General features: G+C 40.3%; 1 protein-coding gene across 5 annotated transcripts in view; it reads right to left on the bottom strand.

Annotated features, from left to right (window-relative positions):
* The window catches only part of carmil3 (capping protein regulator and myosin 1 linker 3), an 85,038-nt gene that overhangs the window by 49,642 nt on the left and 16,972 nt on the right, over window positions 1-18,424 (bottom strand). For all 5 annotated transcript variants that reach the window (XM_086075242.1, XM_086075259.1, XM_086075251.1 and 2 more), the window contains exons 3-7: window positions 10,571-10,621; window positions 8,276-8,335; window positions 8,072-8,193; window positions 3,643-3,737; window positions 322-392 (exon numbers count right to left, since the gene is read on the bottom strand). In XM_086075242.1, the coding sequence (XP_085931368.1) occupies window positions 322-392; window positions 3,643-3,737; window positions 8,072-8,193; window positions 8,276-8,335; window positions 10,571-10,621 (399 nt within the window). The remainder of the gene's footprint in view (window positions 1-321; window positions 393-3,642; window positions 3,738-8,071; window positions 8,194-8,275; window positions 8,336-10,570; window positions 10,622-18,424) is intronic.

Here is an 18,424-nt window from a genome sequence, read left to right as displayed (position 1 = left end):
CCTTTCCAGTGAGCAACCTACATGAGTAAATGTTAAGAACTGTTCTTTTTTCTTCCTATTTTTCATTGTAATTTTATATTTAAGCTCTAACATTGTTCATTGCTCAGATTAAATGACAGCCAGCACAGACACAATGCAAAAGACCCCAAGTGGAAATCTTGCAGTAACTTCCTGGTATATTTTTCTGTGGCAAAAAGGAGAAATGGCACAGGAATAAGAAAAACATTTTCTGCAAACTTTTCTGATTGGATAACTACTCGCTGCATTTTTAACCACCACCGATCTTCAACAGTTAGGCACAGATTTGTAGATTTTCCTTACCCACTGCACTTCCTCTTTGCACCCAATTCCATTGTAGTCACATAGAGCTGCATACGTCTCTGAAAACCCCCCTAAATGATAAATGGGATAAGAACAATTAATCCCTAGCGCTAAGAGGGGAAAGATAAAAATAGTGAAGATGAAAGTAAACAAAGATTTCAGTTGTAAAAAAGACGTGCATACACACACTTTTGCTTGTAGTTTAAAAGGCTTACATAGAAACCAAATGGCTTACAAATGACTTGGTATAATTCACAGAGCCAATAATTAGATGGACATGGTGGCGGCATGGCTCAGTGATACAGTGGTCATCTCGCAACCCAGAGGTTGTGGGTTCGATCCCATGCCATTGTGACCACATCAAAGTATCCTTGAGCAAGACACTGAACCCCCAGTGGGTGCTCATGCTGCGTCATCAGTAGGTGAATGAGTAGTTGAATGTAAAGCGCTATATAAATGAAGTACCATTTACCCCAGCCTATACCCATGGGGCGTGGTCAAGGACAGCCCGAAAAGGCAATGTGGGTCCCCCTTCCCATGGGCTGACTAGCTGTGGGAGGGGCCAAAGGGGTCGGGTGCGCAGTGAGCTGGGTGGCAGCCAAAGGCGGGGGCCTTAGCAGTCCGACCCCCGGCTACTGAAGCCAGCCCTGGGGGCATGGCAGGGAAGGAGCCCGAGCTGGTGTGTGAGGCTGAGAAGTTTCGACTAGATATAGTCTGACTCGCCTCCACACACAGCTTGGGTTCTGGTACCAATCCACTTGAGGGGCTGGACTCTCTTCCACTCTGGAGTTGCCCACAGTGAGAGGCGCAGAGCAGGTGTGGGCATACTTATTGCCCCCCGGCTAGGCGCTTGTTAGTTGGGTAGCCTCCCTCCGCCTGACTGTTGTTTGTGCTTATGCACCGAACAGCAGATCAGAGTATCCACCCTTTCTGGAGTCTTTGGAAGGTGTGCTGTAGACCGCTCCCTCTGGGGACTCCCTCGTTCTCCTGGGAGACTTCAACGCTCACGTGGGCAATGACGGTGAGACCTGGAGGGGTGTGATTGGGAGGAACGGCCCTATATCTGATCCCGAGCGGTGTTTTGTTATTGGACTTCTGTGCTCGTCACGGACTGTCCATAACGAACACCATGTTCAAACACAAGGGTGTCCATATGTTCACTTGGCACCAGGAAACCCTAGGCCGCAGTTTGATGATCGACTTTGTAGTCGTGTCATCAGATTTGCGGCTACATGTGTTGGACACTCGGGTGAAGAGAGGGGCGGAGCTGTCAAGTGATCACCACCTGGTGGTTTGTTGGCTCCGATGGCAGGGTAAGATGCTGGTCCGACCTGGCAGACCCCAACGTATTGTGAGGCGGCTGATCGGAGCTGTGGCCGTAAGGTGGTTGGTGCCTGTCGTGGCGGAAATCCTTAAACCCGCGGTAAGGGATGCCTTCAAGCTGAAGAAGGAGTCCTATTGGGCCTTTTTGGCCTGTGGGACTCCGGAGCCTGCTGACAGGTACCGGTTGGCCAAGCGGAATGCAGCCTCGGCGGTTGCTGAGTCAAAAACTCGGACATGGGAGGAGTTCGGTGAGGCCATGGAAAACGACTTCCGGGCGGCTTTGAAGAAATTCTGGTCCACCATCCGGCGTCTCAGGAGAGGAAAGCAGTGCGCCATTAACACTGTGTATAGTGGAGATGGGGTGCTGCTGACCTCGACTCAGGACGTCGTGAATCGGTGGGGAGAATACTTTGAAGACCTCAATTCCACCGACACGTCTTCCTTTGAGGAACCAGGGTCTGGGGACTCTGAGGTGGGCTCCCCTATCTCTGCGGTCGAAGTCACTGAGGTGGTTGGAAAGCTCCTCGGTGGCAAGACCACGGGGTGGATGAGATCCGCCTGGAGTTCCTAAAGGCTCTGGATGTTGTGGGGCTATTGTGATTGACACGCCTCTAAAACATTGCGTGGACATCGGTGACAGTGCCTCTGGATTGGCAGACCGGGGTGGTGGTGGTCCCCCTTTTTAAGAAGGGGGGCCGGAGGGTGTGTTCCAACTATAGAGGGATCACCTCCCTGATAAGGTCTATTCAGGGGTGCTGGAGAGGAGGGTCCGTCTGGAAGTCGAATTCAGGAGGAGCAGTTTGGTTTTCGTCCCGGCCATGGAACAGTGGACCAGTTCTACACACTCGGCAGGATCCTCGAGGGTGCATGGGAGTTCGCCCAACCAGTCCAAATGTGCTTTGTGGACTTGGAGAAGGCGTTTGACAGTGTCCCTCGGGAGTCCTGTGGGGGATGCTTCGGGAGTATGGGGTACCGAGCCCCTGATACGGGCTGGTCGGTCCTGTACGACGATATCAGAGTTTGGTCCGCATTGCCGGCAGTAAGTTGAATTTGGTTCCAGCGAGGGTTGGACTCCGCCAAGGTTGCCTTTTGTCACCGATTATGTTTATAACTTTTATGGACAGAATTGCAGCCGAAGCATTGAGGGGGTCCAGTTTGGTGGCCTCAACATTGCACTTTTTGCAGATGATGTGGTGCTGTTGGCTTCGTCAAGCCGTGATCTCTAACTCTAACTATCGCTGGAGCGGTTAAGATGAAAATCAGCACCTCCAAATCCGAGACCATGGTCCTCAGTCGGAAAAGGGTGGAGTGCCCTCTCCGGTTCAGGGATAAGATCCTGCCCCAAGTGGAGGAGTTCAAGTATCTTGGGGTCTTGTTCACGAGTGAGGGTAGGTTGGAGCGGGAGATCGACAGGCGGACCGGTGCAGCGTCTGCAGTGATGCGGACTCTGTATCGATCCGTTGTGGTAAAGAAGGAGCTGAGCCGAAAAGCAAAGCTCTCGATTTACCGGTCGATCTATGGTCCTACCCTCACCTATGGTCACGAGCTGAGGATGATCTCGGATACAAGCGGCCAAAATTAGTTTCCTCCGCAGGGTGTCCAGGATCTCCCTTAGAGATAGGGTGAGAAGCTCGGTCAACCAGGAAGGACTCAGTGTCGAGCCGCTACTCCTCCACGTTGAAGGGGAACCAGTTGAGGTGGCTTGGGCATCTGGTTCAGATGCCTCCTGGACGCCTCCCTGGAGAGGTGCATGTCCCACCGGCGGGAGACCCCAGGGACGACCCAGGACACGCTGGAGAGACTATGTCTGTCGACTGGCCTGAGAACGCCTTGGGATTCCGTTGAAGTGGCTGGGGAGAGGGAAGTCTGGGCTTCCCTGCTAAAGCTGCTGCCCCCGCGACCCGACCCCAGATAAGCGGCAGATGATTGATGGATGGATGGATGGATCATTTAACATTATGAGTATTAGCATGAGATTAGTCAGCAAATAGTACTCACCGCAGGTTTTCTGTGGGTCTAACGATGACTCTGAAATTGGTGAATATTGGTGAATTCCATCAGTTGTGTCTCCTTCTGCTCGACAAATAGGTGGACTGAAAAATAAGAGAATTGCAAGTGTAATGTGCACATTATCATACAGTATCCTTATGACTTTACAACTCTTATGGAAAGTCTATTTGAAAAAGTGATGAAAAATGTTTATAATCTAATATACATAAAAGAGAAGTCCCCCAGGAAAGGAAATATTAAAGATTAAATGTTAACTTTGGCTGTGACTAAAAGTGGCATTCACACTTGTTATGTTTAGTTTTGTTGAATGGATAGTTTAATTGCTGCTGGTGGCTTCTTTTGCTCTAGTATAAACGCTATCATCATGCACACAAAACAAGAAAACTACTTGAAAGAAATCTTTAGAGTGAGGTGCATTACACTACGCAGATCAAATGGCATGGACCAGCATTCAAATAACCACAAATACATTGAGAAAACATCAATATTTAACGGCAAAGATCAGCAAACTGGAAGTTGCTGTTCGTGGGTGAGTGTTGTGCATAAGACATATTAAAACTAGTTTTTTTTTAATGACATCCAAGTTGATAAATATGGGAAATTACAAAAAATCAATACAACACACAGCTTTTGGTCCAATTATACAAATGTGATTGTGAACGCTAAACCAACCAAACAAAATGTGCACAGTCACTGCACACCATGTATCTTTGGGGGGGGGACAGTTTGGTGGCACTACAGAAAAGGTGAAGAGGAGGAGGAGAACATGAAGAAGAAAAAGGACAAGGAGGAGGAGAAGATGAAAAAGAAAAAAAAAGAAAAAGAAAAACGGGAAAAAAGAAGAAAAAGAAAAAAAACAGAAAAAGAAAGACAAAGAGGGAATGAGGATGATGGGCTGGGAGGAGAAAAGGGTAAGGAAGAAGGAGGTCAAGAAGAAAAATAAGAAAAAAAAAGGAGAAAAAGAAAAAAGGATGAAAGAAAGAAAAAGGGAAGAAGGACAATGGGATGGGAGGAGAAAATGGTAAAGAAGGAGAAAGAAGAAAAAGGAGGAAGAATGAAGAAGGAGAAGGAATAAAGGAGAAGAAGAAGAAGAAATACAACAAGAAGAGGAATAGCTGAAGACTCAGACCGTGAGAGACAAAGGTCGCCGGTCTGATGAGACTATTTGTTGTGAATATCAGAAATTATATTTGGAAGAAACCAGGTATGTCTTAACGACCTGGCCAATACAAAGCGTAAAGAGAAGGATGGCGGTGGCAGCATAATCAGCTGGAGGGAGTTTTTCAGCGGAGGGAACTGGGAGACCAGTCAGGCTTGAGGGAAAGATGAAGGTAGCACTGTACAGAGACATCCTAGATGAAAACAAAGCCAAGATATCGCCTCTGCAGATGTCCTTGAGTGGCCTGGGCAAAACTGCAAAAACAGCTTGTGGTATCATATTCAAAAAGACTTCGAGCAGCAATTGATGCCAAAGGTACATCAACAAAGTTGTGAGCTAAGGCATGTACATTTTATTAATTTTTTTGTTATAAATATTTTCAAATAAGATCGTCTGTTGTCATTTTAAAATGTGTGTGGTTAATAAAACTGTAATACAACACATAAAAAAAGAGCGAGAGAAAGATGCACTGTGTATACTTTGTAGATGCACTGTATTTGACTTGATTTTAGTACAAAGTCGGTGCTTAACGAATTAACTAAATTGAGATGAAAAGATTGTTGGCAAAATGGAAATGCTGAGACAATTGCTTTTGTGAATTATTAACATCTAAACTGCAAAATAATTTCCATTTTGCAGTTTGAAGCTTTTATTGCTGTGATTATAAATAAATAAATAAATAAATAAATAAATATATATATATCATTCCAGGTTTGCCTCTCGTTAGAAGCAATATCCTCTGGTAAGCAGAAAGGAGTGAGAATTGGGTTCATATTTTATTTTTTTTATTTTTTTTTAAACCTGCTTTGACTCTTTGATAGGATTAAGCCCATTTTACAGTGAAAGTCAATAACGGCCACAAACATCCTTAATCCTATTTGTCAACAAATCACATACAACACCTAGCCACATCAGTGACCTTAATCCTTATGCCATCTCTATAATGTATTCATTTGGCAATCGTGGAGTGTGCGTTATAATACTATCACCATTATGTACCTCAATATAGCGCCACCATTCAGTTACAAGGTAGTGCAGTCAGGTTCCCTCTCTTTTCACCATACTCGACAACACTCAAATATTATAGAGGCGATTTTCCACAATTAGCTTTAAAGAAAAGAGTTGTGCTAAAGGATTGTTATATAACATTGCACAGATCAACAGCCCAAACACTACAACACACACACACACACACACACACACACACACACACACACACACACACACACACACACACACACACACACACACACACACACACACACACAGAGATCAAATACAAAGAAGCATACAAGATACTGCCACATACACATTCACAGGATTTTATTCAAGATTTCCACCATGGTCATTCGAAGATAAATGAAAATACATTCCTCAAAATCGGATTTCCTCATTTTATCAATCAAAGTAGAACACACAAAGCTCAGATTTGTGACAATAGAATAGTAGGCAGATTTCCAGCACCTGGGAAGCATATTTTGATGAAATGGTTTACATCTACAGTAATTTCTGGACTACAAGCCGCTACATTTTTCACTCGCATTCAACCCTGCGGCTAATACAAAGGTGCGGCTTATCCAACAGATCACAAGGGGGCGCACTATAAAGGAAGCGCAAGAGCGTCAGGCAGAGCAAAACAAACCAAGTGAGCCCAAATACAGTAGGAGAGACAGAATGAGAGTGAGACAATTTGCGCCCTCATTATGGAAAATAAAGTAGCGGGAAGCAGGTGCGGTAACATTAAAAAGACCTGCAGCTTACAGTCGGGTGCAGCTTAAATGTGTAGTATTCCCCAAATTTAGCTAGTGCGGCTTATAGTCAGGTGCACTTTGTAGTCCAGAAATTACTGTATATTATGTAGCATAAGGTTTTAGTGACCCGTTGAAGGGTCCACGGAGAAAATGAGTCCATCGACTCATCATAATAAGAATCATCTTTATTGGCCAAGTATGTTAAAAACAACCAAGGCATTTGTCTCCGGCAGGGTAAACTCGTCTAGTATTATAGAAAACAAGGCACTAAAACTAAAACCACATTTATTCAATTCTCTAGTGGAAATAAAACAGGGGATCATCCCTGAAATTCACGTATGCCTGCACAGTTAATTCTGTAGAGTAAATTTGACTCTATTTAGAGTGAGACCACATCAGTTTTGCAGTAATATTTGCATGTGGAAGAGAGTAAAATAAAGAATTGAAAGAATAAAAAATAAAAGTCACTCAAGGGCTGAACGAATTTACGACCTTCAAATTGTGAGACAGCCGATCTACTCCCTAAGCCACGTAGCTCCTGCTATGTGTTAGCATATCGCTCGTGTCAGCTGGAAACGATGACTTTGGTCTCCTCTTGGAGATGAGCAAACAGTAGGAGGGGCATAGCTCAGGTGGCAGTGTGGCAGTCTCCCAAGCTAAAGATCATGAGTTTGTTCCTCAACCCTTGAGTGACTTTTTTTCCTCATTCATCCATTCATTTTCTTAACCGCTTGTCCTCACAAGGGCCGCTGGAGCCTATCCCAGCTGGCTTCGGGACAAATCTAAATATTATTTTCTAGTTAAAGAACAATTATGAATACATAAGAGAAATTAACACACTTCACTTAATATTGAACGATCAACTGTTTTTTGTTTTTTAAATAACATGTTTGAAATGTAAACTCTGCATTGCGGCAAACTGTATTGTCTTCTCTACAAACATTAGAAAGTGAGTATTGGACAAAGTAATGTAAAAAACCCACAGTAGCATTTTGCTGTCTCAAACAGCATATTTAAGTAAGTAAGTGATTTTGGTCATGGTAATCTTGATGTGAAATTTACAAACCATTTCAATTCTACTTTATCTTGAGGCCCTTAGAACAATAACCCATTCTTAGCCTTATCTTCTTCTGGATGGATGTGGAGGTAAAGCATAAAGCATTCTACTCTACTGTACTGTACTGTACTGTACTGTACTTACTAAAAATGAGCCCAGTCTTTGTCTTAAGGTCTCAGCTCCTCAGTGTCAGCTGGCTAAATTAGTGCCAATGATTGCTGGGTGTTAGAATGCAGCATGACACAAAAATGGGTTTGATGCAAACTACAGAGATACAAGGATTCACTTGGCTGCTGAAGTGGAAAGCCGGCCAAAAGTGAACCTGCCAACAACCCAAAGCTCTGTCGAGCACTGTTACTGTTGGCCAACTTGTCTTTGCTTTTCAGCTTACACAACACAAAAACAGGAATACTTCTTTCCTTGAGGCAAAAGGGAGTCTTTGATGCTTACGCATAAATGGAGTTGTTGAAGACTCGGGAGAGGGCGTAGTTGATGTGACTGACCATGTGATCCAACTGGTCCTGCGTCTCCAGTCTCATCGAATAAGTGGTCTTGTCGGTATCGATTATAACCTACAGGATGTAGATAAGATAGTGTTTGCCCTCATATTTATTCAGGACAAGAAGCAATGGGAAACATCTACAACAGTGGTACCTGATGCTCTTGATAAGTGTTCATTGCACGTATTTCCAAGAAGTTGAACGTGACCTCCACCTTAAACAGAACAAATCATCATCATGTTGCTTCTTGTTAGACGTGTGAAAGCTACTGGCGGTGATTTGCATCTAGAAAACTAATGGATAGAAAATTACAATCCCCTCAACTTCACAGAAGATGCAGATATTATCTAAGTGCCACATCAGTTTGAGTACAGCAGATTGCATGCTGGGAAAATGAGATAGCATGAGTCGCGTTTATGCAGGTGTGGCTTCTATCCACCAAGCTCAGTGTTGACAACATTCGTGATATGAATGCTACAAAGAAATGCTTCTTAAAACTTAGTGCCTTTATAGAAACTCTCAATCAGAAAAAGTTGGAGATTCTTTAAATTTGCAAAATTACATGGATTTTGAATCAGCCAAAAAGGAGTATTTATTTTAAAAAACGAAAACAAAAAATAAAACATTTCCATAGTAGTAGTTAACAGTCTCTGTCAATGTAACTTGACTTCCTAGAGTGATTTGCAAAAATTATTAATTATAAATTACATCATTTGATGATTATGTTTTTTTTAGAATACTGAATTAGTTAGTGATGCATTTAAGTGGTGTGCCGTTGCGCATATTCTCAGCATTTTTTTAAAGATCACCAAACGCAACTGTCACAGCCCATTTGCGTACCAAGCATTTGGCACTTAGCGAGAGTGTGTAGTTTCATTCGCAAATGACTCATTCAAATGAACAAATCTTGTATGTGAACATGCTCTCTGGAATCACTTCATGAACAGATTCGGTCCTCTCTCAGTTCAGTTGAGCTCAGCTGTGAGCGTGTGCCGCGCAAGAAACTCCCCTGCAAACGGCAAACTCCGTGGTGTGGCAACAGTAGCTGAGCATGATGGGAATGCCGACGAGGTGGGCTGCTTTGTGGGCATCTTTTTATTTCATTTTATTTTTTTATTTCCTTTTTTCTTTAACAAAAAAAAACAAGACACAAAAAAGACAAATAAGCGAACCAATAGTATTTACCAAAGACTATCTAGCCAAGAGAAATACAATTAATCACAACACAAAAAACAAACGTCACAAACAACCAACAAACCCAGAGAAACCAAACCAAACAAACAAACAAAACAATGTGACGGACAAGCTAATATATATATATATATATATATATATATATAAATATATATAATATATATTTAAATATATATAATATATATTTATATATATATAATATATATTTATATATATATAATATATATAAATATATATAAATATAAATATATATATATATATATATATATATATATATAAATATATTTATACTGGATTAATCAAAGATTTTCATTGGTTGTAACTGAATATGTAAACTGTAAACATTCCTTCCATCTTATTTTGGAATCAAAACTTTGTATGTCTCTGTCCAAGCCATCATATATTTTATTTAATAAATCATTGCTATTTTTAGCATTGATAAAGGATTTGTAAAGAGCACTTAGAAATGTATTTTTCTGATTTCTCTGTTCCAAGAGGTACTTTGCTGTTGCTGGAACTCCGTTCTCTATATCACACATTTCTTTAATCCAATTTTTTAACTGTATGTACTTAAATAATTCAATCTTTAAGCTTAAATAAATATTTTAATGTATCAAATGAAAGTATTTTATTTGAAAAAATTACATCTGACAATGTCTTCACACCACCATTCATCCAAGTTTTTCACATTAATGTATTACCTTGAATTCTAATAGAAGGATTATTCCAGATCTTAATCTGTAGTGGAGTACCTATCTCTACCCCCAATAGACGCTTTATTTGTGGGCATCACGTCTTTACGTGACAAGGGTGTGTGGTGCAAAAAAAGATTGGTCCAATATCATAATTTACTCAGGTTATATAGTCCAATCCATAATCAAAAGCAGATCTTTTTTTATATTCACATACTAGCTACAAGTATTAAGACCAGAAATAGACTGGCATATTTTCTTTCTTTTTTAACAAAACATAGAAAAGATAAGGGTAGCTAAACAGCTGCTGATTGAAGCTTCGTATATTTTGGAATCATTTGCACTTATATTAAACAACAAAAGCAACTCGTTTATTGCCAAAAATCTGGCACAAATGCTTTAATCCATCTGCCAGATGAGGTCTTATAGTCATTGTAATTGTTATCCTCTCTGCTTCAAACAGAAACTATTATATCAGTGCTGTGTGTGCTTGTAAAATATCAAGAGATCAAGGTTGGAGAGTGAAAGCCATAAAATTCAAGTAGGAGAGGAGGAACATTTACCTTTGTAGGCACTTTGACAGAAAAGAGATACAGTCTCCATGTTGCCAGGACCTGAGGGGAGAACACGTTCATTTACTGTCACAGAGCACCAAATGTAAAATGCAAATCACAGGGTAAAAAAAGACATTCCGTATTCATAGCAACAAGCGTTATATCAAATGGCTTATAAATCATACTAAGCACTTAGACATTAATTCGGATCGCGCATGTGCATTAAGCAAAATAGTATGGCAAGTAATATTTATTGTTGGTGAACATAACTGTTTTTATGTACTTTGGATAGTTAATTTGTGAGAGAAAAAAACTCAGAAAATTAACACAAAAAGGACAAAGATAAGATAGGTATGAAAAAGTACGCTTTGGGACATTTGCACAACAATATTCAGAATCTGATTTTAAAGCAATTCAGGCTACACTTGCATTAAACCACATTTATTTATTACTTGTAATAATCAGCATGCTGCATGTACTGAAAATAATCTCATTACTACAGAAATACAACAGAGTTCTATTAGAGTAGTTGCGGCACTGCACAGCTATTATGTAAACAACTCTCAGACAACCTTATTTCTACAACACTTAAAAAAGACAACAGCAGCAGCAACAACAACAACGACATCAATGCAATGTAAGAGAGCTAGCTGGAAGAAAGGATCAAAATTAAGATTATCCGTGTAACAGAGTGTAGGTAATATCATGGCACAGGCTTGCATCGTTTCATCTGGAATGGGGTCATCAATCTTCTTTGATATAACGCATAATGGCAGCAGCAAAATGAATTAGGAAATCTTCAGAAACATTTGATGCCAATTTAAAGATGGCACCAAACTAAATGGGGGATCCTTCATCATGCAGCAAAATGACCCAAAACACACCTACAAAATAAAACAGGAGTTCATCGGGGACAAGAAGAGAAGACGTGCGAAGGAGGAGATGTAAAGGACTCGAGTATCATGCCTTTAAAGCAACACACGACTCAAAATTCCTTTTCCTTCACTGTAAGAGGCAGTGTGAATGAACATTAGAAGTGCAAATATCAAAGGCATCTGATTCCCTAAAAAATAGTTCAAAGCCGATTAAGTATCAAAATGATGACAGCCTGCATGCTACCATATTGGACATTTTTGTGCGGTCCACGTCATCACTGTGTTGCGTGCTGTAGCACAGCACTGTCCATTTTGAACTAGTTTCCTGGTCTACTGTGCTATAAAAATATAAGGTGTCGTCGAGTATTGCCATCATTTAGAAGACACTCCTAACCATCTCAGGTTTCATATTCTTCCTTCGAGCGAGCGAGAGTGAGAAAAAATGTCATTCATCGCGGAAGTGACTCGTGAATGCAGCCAACCCGTTCATTGTACAGTTGTGTGCAACCAGTCCATTACGGTGGCAGATATGCGAAAACCATCATGGATTGCCAGCTAAATTTATGTCGACACTTGTAGACATGTGCTCATCATTGTCTGAAAATATTAGAATGAAACTAGTGATATTTTTATTCTATTCACATCGTAACATTGGTTCTCCCAGTTGCCTCATAGACCAGGTACATTACGTCACTTCATGTCCAAAAAACGTGACTGGTTGTCACCAAAATTTTGAATGCACATGCCATAATCGTAGTCTGAAAATATTAGAACGAAACTCACAATATTTTGGATGATAATAATGTCGGAAACATTATTATGCATATGAATGTGGCAACTGGCAACACTTCTGAAGTTAATATAATCAATGATCGGCCCACAAAATCCTGGGCCCAGTTGTTAAATTCTCGGTTATTTTAACCACTGTTTAACCCCTAACCGGCTGTAAAAAAAAATAACCCGCCATTAACTAACCGGTCATTAATTAATGCTTTGTTCAAAACACGGTTAGTCACGCTGTTTGTTAGCACCGATATATCCCACAATTCCTCTTTTTGTTTACTTCCGGGTCGGCGAAATAAATGGATACTATCCAAACTACCCCTGGCACTCGGCGCAAAAAAATAAGGAGGAACCTTTCTGCTGACGAAGAAAACGTTATTCAATCAATGGTTTGTGGCAATTTAGGAGTTTTTGTGATTTTTTTACAATTTTTTATTCATTATAATTTATTTTTTGCTACTGTGTGTATTTTCAGTGAATATTTTTTGTATTTTTGCCAATATTTTTGTAGCATATGTTTGTCTGATTTTGTTTCTCATATTTTTGTCAGTTTTTTTGTCTAACTTGTATTTTTGTGTAATATTTTGATAGAATAGTTTTGAATTAGTCTTTTTGTATTTACATACATCTAATATGTGTGTATTTTTCATCTAATATGTGTTACTATTACTAATATTTGTAATTGTTTTAAATAAAAATTTATTTAAAAAAATTTACTTATAAATTAAATTTAAATAATTAGCCGCTATTCAGTGTTGTCTGTTTGATTATTAACGTGAAAGCAAACAAGAAACATCACAGATAACCTCTCTTTGGAATCACCTCCCACTAATTGTTGGGCAAGCCTGTCCATTTTTAGAACTCGTCTTTAAAAACACATTTTTATTATTTCTCTTTTGACTCAGCATGAGACTTGGCATTGTATTACTGCTAAGTGGTAGCGTGTGCGTAACTCATCAGCATAATCACCAATGTCAAAGTCAAACTCTTTTTCTTGCGCTCAACAGGCTTCATGAAGGTAGCATTAAGCCACAAACGTAGAGTTAACCACACTGTTAAAAAGTTAGCGGCGGTCCTTTGGTGTGTTAAATTAAACAGCCAGTTAAACTTAACAGAGTTAAAGTTAACCGTCGGTTAAATCTACCTAACCAGTGGTTAAAGATATAACCGCTTTTTGAACAACCGGGCCCTGATCGTTTAGTCTACTTGATAATGCCATTAGGTCTTGAAATTATGATTCAAATTTCTTTCAATCTAATATTGGTCAGAAACACAAACCTTTCTTGAACATGGCATAGGTTTCACTCAAAAGAAAACTTTTATAATAGTAATTTCATTTGTCATGACTTGATATCGGTATTGATGCATCCATACTAACAACAGATTCACTGTCTGTATAAAGAATACATCCTTTATACTGTAAATATTCATATCTGCCCAAGTTGTGACCTAAAAACCTGCATGCAATAAATGAACATGGCAAATATCACATTGTCTGTTCTACGTTCTGTTGTATCCATTTTCATCTATATCTTGACCCTTGCATAATGTCATTCCACAGATTTCCCTCTTCATCTCCATGGAAATTTGTTTTCTGACGCCACCCTTTTCCCTAATCCCTAATCCCTCCATCTCCTAATATGTTACAGTGGCCTGCCGGCATCTCATCTGCCCTTGCCGTTCTATAGTCTCCCTTTCTCTCAACTCCCCCGTCTCCTTTTGAGCTTCAGTATTTCTATTCTTTTTTCTGCTCTGTCGCTTTCAATTCCTCAAGGCCTCGCTGGACTGAATGGTTAATGGCGCCCTGCTGAGGGGTGGTAAGGAGAAGAAAGAAAACGAAACGTACAAAGCGAGCAAGTGAGACATGGTGGGAGAAAGAGATTTGCATCCTGATAATATAGTCTTCTTATTCTCTTCAACTTCCACTAGCGAGGACACGAGAAGCTGACCTCTCACTATCTGTGTACATCCAAAACAAGCTCAAGCAAAGAGTTGAAAAAACGATTAGAAATTAGAAAGCGATAGGAAGTGTCATTTCCATTACAAGAGTCCACCACTGAGCCTTTGCAATAAATCGTTGGTCCAATCACAGGACTAGTTTAAAACCAGAATGAAGCATATGCTTCGGAACATGCACAAGAGATCGACAGGGTCTTCTTCCTTCCTTCAAAGACAATCTGGCAGGTCTCATCATATTAACAGAGGCATCAATAATTCAGGACCTCAACTGGGTTAGATTTGATCAGATGTACGTTGAACAACAACATATTGGCAGGCATCCTCCTTTTTAGGCGTATGGTTAAGCCTATAAAAGAATACATGGACAGAAAGTAGTCCAGTGAGCAGTGTTGCGATTTTGAGGGGTATTAATGGCAAAGCTTGTAATAAGCGTTTTCACATCACAATTTGAAAATCAAAATTCACATTTTGCGCCTCATTTAAACACATTAAATAGCAAAACTGCGAATCACAGATTGTTATGTTTTTCCAATAAATAATCATTGATGTTTTTTGTCTTTACAATACACACAATTCAATCGTGTGGTTTTGATTTGGACTTTAAGAGCTACACAACAAATGTTCTCAAAATTACTTTTTAGTAGATTTTTTTCTATTTCAATTTAGCTTTGCTAAAAGGGCCATAGAACCTCTTCTTATTCTTTTCCATTCGGCTTTTACCGAATCCCTGTCCTCTGCATCCTCTGCTCTCACACCAACTACCTTCATGTCTTCTTTAACTACATCCATAAACCTCCTCTTTGGTCTTCTTCTAGACCTCCTGGAAACTCAGCATTCTTCTGCCAATACATTCACTATCTCTCCTCTGGACAGGTCCATACCATCTCAGTCTGTCCTCTCTGACTTGATCTCCAAAGCCTCTAACGTTGTCCCTCTGATGTACTCATTCCTGATTCTATGCATCCAGGTCACTCCCAAAGAGAACCTCAGCTTCTTCATCTCTGCCACCTCCAGCTCTGCGTCCTGTCTTTTCCTCAGTGGCACTGTCTCCAGACCAAACAACATGGCTGGTCTCACCACAGTTTTACAAACCTTTCTTTTTATTTGAGCTGAAACTCTTCTATCACACATCATACCTGACACTTTTCTCCACCCGTTCCAGCCTGCTTGCACATGCTTCTTCACTTTTTTCCACACTCTGGACTGTTGACCCTAAATACTTAAACTCCTCCACCTTCTTGGTCTCTTCTCCCTGTAACCTCACTTTTCCACTTGGGTCCCTCCCATTCACGCACAGATACTCCGTCTTGCTACGGCTAATCTTCATTCCCCTCCTTTCCAGGGTAAAACTCCACACCTCTAGCTTCTCCTCCACCTGTTCCCTGCTCTCACTACAGATCACAATGTCATCTGCAAACATCATAGTCCATGGAGATTCCTGTCTAACCTCATCTGTCATCCTGTCTATTACAATAGCGAACAAGAAGGGGCTCAGAGCTGATCCTTGATGTAGTCCCACCTCCACTTTGAACTCCTCTGTCACACCTACAGCTCACGTCACCACTGTCTTACAGTCCTCATTCATGTCTTGCACCACTTGAACATACTTCTCTGCCACTCCAGACTTCCACATACAAAACCACAGTTCCTCTCTGGGCACCCTGTCGTAAGCTTTCTCCAGATCTACAAAGACACAATGCAGCTCCTTCTGACCTTCTCTGTACTTCTTTATTAACATCCTCAAAGCAAGTACTGCATCTGTGGTCTAGCTTCAACTACTCTTTCCCATAACTTCATTGTATGGCTCATCAGAACGTCTCCCTTTTTCTTAAAAATGGGCACCAGCACACTTTTCCTCCATTCCTCAGGCATTTTCTCACTATCTTAGATCCTGTTGAACAACCCAGTCAGAAATTCTACTGCTACCTCTCCTAGACACTTCCATACCTCAACAGGTATATCCTCGGGACCAAGTGCCTTTCCACTCTTCATCCTCTTCAATGCCCTTCTCACGTCGTCCTTACTAATCTTTGCTACTTCCTGGTCCACAACAGTCACCTCTTCTATTCTTCGTTCTCTCATTTTCCTCATTCATCAACTCTTCAAAATACTCTTTCCATCTTCCTATCACACTACTGGCATCTGCCATACAACCTATTCAGAAATAATACATTTGAACTGAAATTTACATTTGTGTTTGAAATACTAAAAATACCCTGAAAATGTTTCTATACAAGAAATACAGTTTGCTGCTATTCACAATAGCAACAATGTTGATAACGTAAAAAATTGTTCATTTGTTACATTGTCATATTTTTATTGTCAACTTAAACACTTGCTTCAGGTCGCTCTGGCTCCTTAAAAATTTAGAAAGTTGCTGCTCAAATTAAAATCACTGATTCACTGTTTTTCAAAGAAAAAAAAAGTTATTTTGAGCCTTGAATTGATAAGAATTTTTATTATAGAAATCTATTAACTCCGTAATATTGTTTACTGCCACAGTCCATTCAGATTTCAGAATATAAATTTCAATTTGGTGTGCTTACCTATAACTACCAACAAGCACATTTTTGTAGTCACTCCCCAAAGTCTAATGCCGCTGGTGGTATGTTTTGTAATTTAATTTAATCATAATTTTTCACTGTGTCACAGTGCATATACTTTGTATACATTCCAACCAAATTTTTTCTAGAGCAAAAAGAAAATGTGTACTTGTTAAATTTCCAGCCGCGACAGTCATTTGAGCGGTTTTGGAAAATAAAATATTGAGTCTAGGAGGGCAAAATATGTTGTTATGGGGTCATTCAATGTCAATTCTCACAAATCCCCAGAACCTCCCAGTGACACCGCTTCAATTTGCTTGATTTTTATTCTATTCGTGACTTATGATGTCAAAAGAAAGAGTACGAAATTTGAGCCTCCTAGCTAAAACAGTTTGCGCTACGGCCCTTCAAATTTTAGACCATATGTGGTGGCCCGCATCTTTTTAGTTATGTACAGACCTGTAAATTCATAAGACACTGATGGAATAAAAATCGGGCAAATTGAATAGGTGTCACTGGGTGTGTGTGAATTGACACGGAATGACCCTATGGAAACATTTGTCACAATTTGCCACTCATCATTGAAACAAGAGACTCACATCATTGTAATAGGTAAATAAATATTAACAAAGATCAAATATATACAGTATATTCAGAAGAGTGTCCCTTTTAGACAGTCCTGTTCCCTTTCTTATAGCAAAGATGGTGTGACTTTAAAATGACCAGTACAGTATTGTATTTCTGTACATAAAACTAAACATCAGTTGTTACATTTTATAGTTGTGGCTCAACACCTCTTCGGCACCTTTGGATGTACTGTACATGAAAACAAATGTAAGTCCCATCTTTACTACATTTGGTGAAGCACAATAGTTGTAGATTTACCGGAACTAGTAACTTTTTCAATGTAGCCAAAGAAATCCTTTATTGTGAATCAATTTCGGTGTCATGACGAGTAGCTTTTGAAAGAAGCAACTAGCAATTATTGTATCTTGAATCTTCTATTTGGTACAAGTATGTTCCCACTAGTGCATTTCCGATACCAATACCGGTATCGGGAGAGGCCCCGATACTGCATTAAAACAGTGGTATCGGCATCGGCAAGTACTAACAAGCAACATGCAGATACAATTTCCGACGCCAATATCGGACTTTGGATGCAGCATCTTGTGTCTTGCTCGAGCGCGTCATTCACTGATGTGTGACGGTTTCACTGCATGCCGAGCAAAGATATCCTATTGGCCCTTGAATGCTCTGAACCAATGGCAGCTTTTTCATGTAAGCAACTGAAGGAAAACTTGGAGACAACTGACCACTTATGGGAGCAACAGCATTAGGCTCTGTTGAGAAACTTCAATTGTGTCTTGGACAATTGTTGTCCAACATTGACTTCTGACCACACAAATGTTCTTTTGGATGGATAGACAAGATGGCCTGACCTGCAATTGTTGTTTGAGATTTCCCACACCAAACTCATCCAACCATCCCTAAATGGGACTTGCTTTGTGCACTGGGACAAGTCATGCTGGAACAGATAAGGGCCTTCTAACTGTTCCCTTGACGTTAGTATCAAATAATTGTCCAAGCTGAAGAGTTAAGATTTAATGGGAACTAAAGTGTCTATCCTTGCATCCAGAAATTGATCTGAATGGATTTAATTGTGTCCTAAGACCTTTGTCCATAAAGTGAATTAGATCTCATAA

The sequence above is a fragment of the Leptonotus elevatus genome, chromosome 1 (genome assembly GCF_054856555.1).
Source record: "Leptonotus elevatus isolate MCC_2025b chromosome 1, RoL_Lele_1.0, whole genome shotgun sequence".
In the NCBI taxonomy this organism is placed as follows: domain Eukaryota; kingdom Metazoa; phylum Chordata; class Actinopteri; order Syngnathiformes; family Syngnathidae; genus Leptonotus; species Leptonotus elevatus.
Note: the sequence above shows the minus strand (reverse complement) of the source record. Positions and strands in the feature narration are given on the sequence as shown.